The sequence below is a fragment of the Penaeus monodon genome, chromosome 9, assembly GCF_015228065.2.
Source record: "Penaeus monodon isolate SGIC_2016 chromosome 9, NSTDA_Pmon_1, whole genome shotgun sequence".
Classification (NCBI taxonomy): Eukaryota; Metazoa; Arthropoda; class Malacostraca; order Decapoda; family Penaeidae; genus Penaeus; species Penaeus monodon.
In genome coordinates this window covers 32,910,235-32,915,234 of record NC_051394.1, presented here as the reverse complement: position 1 = coordinate 32,915,234, position 5,000 = coordinate 32,910,235, and the positions used below count along the sequence as shown (strand labels likewise).

At 43.2% G+C, this 5,000-nt stretch overlaps 1 protein-coding gene across 1 annotated transcript in view; it reads right to left on the bottom strand.

Annotated features, from left to right (window-relative positions):
- LOC119577088 (transcription factor Sp9-like) overlaps positions 1-5,000 on the bottom strand; it is a 102,693-nt gene that overhangs the window by 911 nt on the left and 96,782 nt on the right. Inside the window, exon 4 of the mRNA XM_037924770.1 lies at positions 1-3,185. This exon is cut by the window's left edge and continues 911 nt beyond it. Coding sequence (XP_037780698.1) covers positions 2,902-3,185 — 284 coding nt within the window. The 3' untranslated portion in view covers positions 1-2,901. The remainder of the gene's footprint in view (positions 3,186-5,000) is intronic.

Here is a 5,000-nt window from a genome sequence, read left to right as displayed (position 1 = left end):
AGACAAAATTGTCATCCCTATGGTCGAACGAAAACAATTTCACTCCATATATCAGGAGATTGGATGGCGTAATTAGGGATGTTTCGCGGGCAATATGTTGTGGTTATTTCGCTGCCGCGGCGTGGGCGCTACGGCGTCGCGTCCGGGAAACGGCGGCCGTCCTCCCCGAAGCATGCGGCGCCGGGAACAGAGGCCGTTATTCGCCGCTCGCGAGGCCGCTGCGAGGCTCGCCCCGGCCTCCGGTCGGGCTCGTCGAGCCGGGAGCAGAACACTGAGCATCGCTGAACAGGAGAGCTGAACCAGTCTTAATTATGAGCGGTTTATTTAGTTCTTTTTTTTGTTTTGAGTGGGGGGGTCTAATGGCTTTTCCAGCTGAATGATGATTTTAAGTGGTGCAGATTACTGATTAACAAATCGATTATATTAAAAGTAAGCAAAATAATAATAATAACAAAATAATAATATAAGATGGAGAATTCAATGTTCCGAGGTAACTTTCTCACCAATCGTCCACGGGAAAATCGATGCCAAATAATTATGATTTCCTGTTTCGATAGTTCAGCAGTACGCGAGTGTTCTGTTCCTTTCGCAGACTCTTGTATTTTGGCGCGCTTTATATTCTTTCGTTCGTTTTTCATCTTCCGTTTCCATGAACTAATAAGTCGGTAATAGAAAAAATAAAAATTAAAAAAACAACACAAAAGGAGGTAGAACATTTGGCGCACAGAACTGCAAACCCGAGAATCTCTTTCGCTGAAGACTTCGTTCGTGCGTCTTTCCTCTGAGGCTGGCGAGTCTTTGTCCTTTAAACTGCAGGCTCACTACCCTTGATTGTCCATCGCAAGTCACAGTTATTTATTCAGCTTGTGAAATTACTGATAACAAGGTATAGTTACAACTCGCACAGTGAGAATATGGATGGCTGGCTGACCTGGTGACCTCTCATGAAAGACGACTGTCATCACAAGACGAGCTCACGGGTGAATATCATGATTGAAATGTTTTTTTTATGTTTTCTAAACGTTTATCACATTAAACAAGAGTATAAGCCAAAACATGTATATAAAAGACCACAGCTAATATGAGTCGGACATCACAGTACCACGCGACTACGGTACATTCAGAAACCGCACACGAATTGACCCAGGAAGCTTATTTCACAAAACATTTCTTATCACCGTACGTCATCCTTTTCCAAAAGACGACAAAACCAAGCACTGAACGTGTCTCCATCTCCTTCTCTTCGTCACGCTAAAAGAGAAAAAGAGATTTTAGGAATCGAGATCCTCAGGTTTGGCCGGAAGTGAAAGGCGTCATACAAAACTCTTAGCTGGAAAATGGACGAAACTGATGACGAAGGTGCCGTGGGGTAAGGTACTTCGGGGCAAGACAGGAAGTCCATACGTTAGGTTCCCGTGGGGTTATGGTGACGTCATGGGGTGGTGACGTAGAGAGCATGTGGCGCCTTTCCATACGGTAATGCAGGAGTCTTTGACATCGCCAGAGAAACAGTGAAGTCAGAGTTGCCACATACTACGAGAAACTTTATATCTTATAACGAGTCCAACATGTCTAAGGGGGCATTAGAGACGAATGTCTAAGGGACAAAAAAAAAAGTGAAAAACATGACGAACGGAAACAGAAAGAGAAGTATGATTGTCATCACAAAGAAGAGAGGAAAGGGCGAATTCAATCCTACTCCTCTCGCTTAAAACGACAAAACTCAAGAGAGACCAGAGACATTAAGCTCCGTCTTATTGAATCGTGAAAGGGTTAAGGCCACCAAGAGAGGGTCGCGGCGGGTGTGAAAGACAACAAGTTCACGACGAGTCAGTGCGAGCAGAGAACGAGTTCGGTCTACAAGTACTGAAGCGGTTGGACCAAAGGATTTGTGCCTAATTTATCATCTTTTTCCACCGGGAAGTTTGTGCTGCCCATTGTGTCTATGTAACCACACGACCACTCGTTGTTATCAAATATATTACATTATATCGAAATCAGTGAAAACAATAGAATAATAATAGTAATAACAATAGGAATCATATTATAAAAAATAATATTATTAATTATATCATAAAATGACAGTAACAGTAATACTAAAGATATGCACACTAAATAATGGCAATGAAATAACATCGTGTTACAAGGAGATCATCAGTTCCGTCCGCGAGAGCGCCCACACGAGTCTTCTATAACGCCCCCTCACGTAGGGTGTGGGAGAGCCTGGCCTCGCCCGCCCACACGCAAAGTTTTGATTTTGTTGCTCTACCTGTGTTAACATCTGTTCGTCTCCGCCGCCGCCGCCAGCCCCCGGGGGGAGGGAGGGGGCGGGGGGACTATTCATTTTTACAGCGGAATCCAAATATTGTAACATCGGCTGACACTTTTGGTATATAAAAACATATATCTTTTTATTTGTTGAAAAGACTAAGTTTTGGTCTGCTTATTTGTAAAACTTTTCATTTACTGTTTTGGTTTTCCTGCTGCTGAAGCTGTTTGCTGAGCCAAATCCATTTAATAGAAAAAACAAAGTTCAGATTACAATAAACTGTTACGCGTGAATCTTTGTCGACTTTCGGTGAAGTGGCAAGTTCACAAAACCTGTTTGGTTATTGATTACTGTTGTTAATGTTATCATGACTCTTCCATCACCATTAATACATGAAAAAACACTACACGAATATCATTTCATAAAATCACTTTTAAAAAAATATTACAGTATGGTACAAAATCGTCCCAGTATACCAGGACTCAGAAGAGGAAAAAGCAAAGAAATCTGGAACAAGAGAGAGAGAGAAAGAGAAGGAGGAATAAAGCGAGGAAGGCTTTCGGAAAAGGGGTAACTAGAGAGGGTAATGAACAACAAAGGGGAAAACTAAAAGGGTGTAGACTCTAGCTCCATTAGTCAGGCGAGGGGCACGACGCACCGCCGTTGGGACTAGGGCTGCGCTTGATGTCTGCGACGCGCACGATGGTGGTGGGGGACTGCGTGCGTGGGGCGGCGATCTGCCCCCGTGGGAGGGGGGGCAGCTGGCCGTCCAAGAGCCCTCCTCCTCCACCTCCTCCTCCTCCTCCTCCGCCGCCTCCTCCTCCACCTCCTCCGCCGCCGCTTCCTAGGCCGTCACCGTTGCATTTGTCCCTCGATGGAAGTCCTCCGCGCTGTTGCTGTCGGCGAGGGGCCGGTCCTGCACCCGTGACAGAAAATATCAACATTATTACCACAGTAGGCCTAAGGGGGCGGGGCACGCGGCTCGAGGGTGAGGGGGACTCAGCTCTGCTTTGCTCATAAGAGCTTTTGTCTGACTAACCGCAGCTGGCTTTTAAAGGCTATCTATATTGCATATGCATCTCTGTTTGGCCGCATGTATTATCTATGCTAATCATATACACAGGATTCGGCAGCTGCCTAATGAGAATAAAGAAATAAACTAAATAACATTATAAGGAAGAACTATGTGTACACTTCGAGCCTACTTTATTTGACACACAATCTTAATCTAAGTTAGCTGGAACCTTTACAGTCCAACCTTTTTGAAATGCTAAAAGACTCAAAAAATATCACTCGATTTACGTTGACCCTTTATTTCATTAGTAAAGGTTAACTGGCGACTTTCGTACTTTCGAGAAAAGTCGAAGGTTATGTAATATATCACTTTCAAATTACCGAGGCATTTCTAAGCAGAAAAAAATCTGGCATATTTTTTGAAAATACACACACGCTATCTTTGACTTCATCTGCTGATGTGAGCGTAAGTTAAGCACGAGAGAAAATGTAATTTTATCAGATGCATGTTAAAAAACAACAAATAATCCAGAGAGAAATACCGAAAAAATATGCCGAAAAACTGTGAAGAAAAAATGTGTGACCTTCATTTTCTTCTTTAAAGGATGACTAAGATAAATGTGTGAGTTTACATCTGGCCATAATGAGAGATGTAGGGGAAATTAACGCTACGGTCTCTCGGTAATTGAGATGAATCTGATCATTATGTGATGGAAACAAACTTCTGTGTTGATGCAAGGAAAATCTGTGAAGCAAGAAAACCTGTGGTTTGGATTCAAAATTTTTGGTCTCGAATTGCGTTGTACAATATATCATTTTTGACGGATGCGGCAAAATTGAAAAATAAATAAGTGAACATCATACATCATGTGTTATACACGAAATTTCTCTGTCTGATCCATTAGATTTTGTTTATATATTCTGCGTTACCCAAAACTTTTTCCATGTTATTTTTTGTGACGAAATTAGTTTTTTTTGTGTATCAAAATAATTTCCTTACAGCCGATTCTGAACTGTCGGCGAACGGAAGCATGTAAATCACCAGTTAACCATTACAAAAATAGAACAAAAACAAAATAGACATAAATGAAGACAGGAAATCATTAAAAACAAATAAAAATAAAACAATAAAGAGTTAAGGATAACTCGCGAAAACGACTATGACAAATCAGTATGATAACAGCTTACTGTCATATCACACAATTACCTCTAATGATTTTCTTATCCATGTAATTAATAATACGCTGCAAATAGCCAAATAACCACCGAGAGGGATCTACACCCCAACAATTACCCGAATTATGATATTGCATGATTGTTCTGGATAGGTTATCAGTGTGAATGTCTGGAGGGATTTAGTGAGGATAAGGAGGCTCTCGTCTAGCCCTCATAAGTTATCATCATCGCTCTCTTGCTTACATGCTGACAAAGGAGGAGGAAAGGAAGAGAGAGAGGAGGGTGAGGAGGCAGGGAGAGAGAAGGAGAGGGGGGTGGATGGGAGGGGAGGAGGCAGGGGAGAGAGAAAGAGAGGGGGGTGGATGGGAGGAGGGGGAGGCAGGGGAGAGAGAAAGAGAGGGGGGTGGATGGGAGGAGAGGAGGCAGGGGAGAGAGAAAGAGAGGGGGGTGGATGGGAGGGTGAGGAGGTAGGGAGAGAGAAAGAGAGGGGGGTGTGGATGGGAGGGTGAGGAGGCAGGGGAAAGAGAAAGAGAGGGGGGGG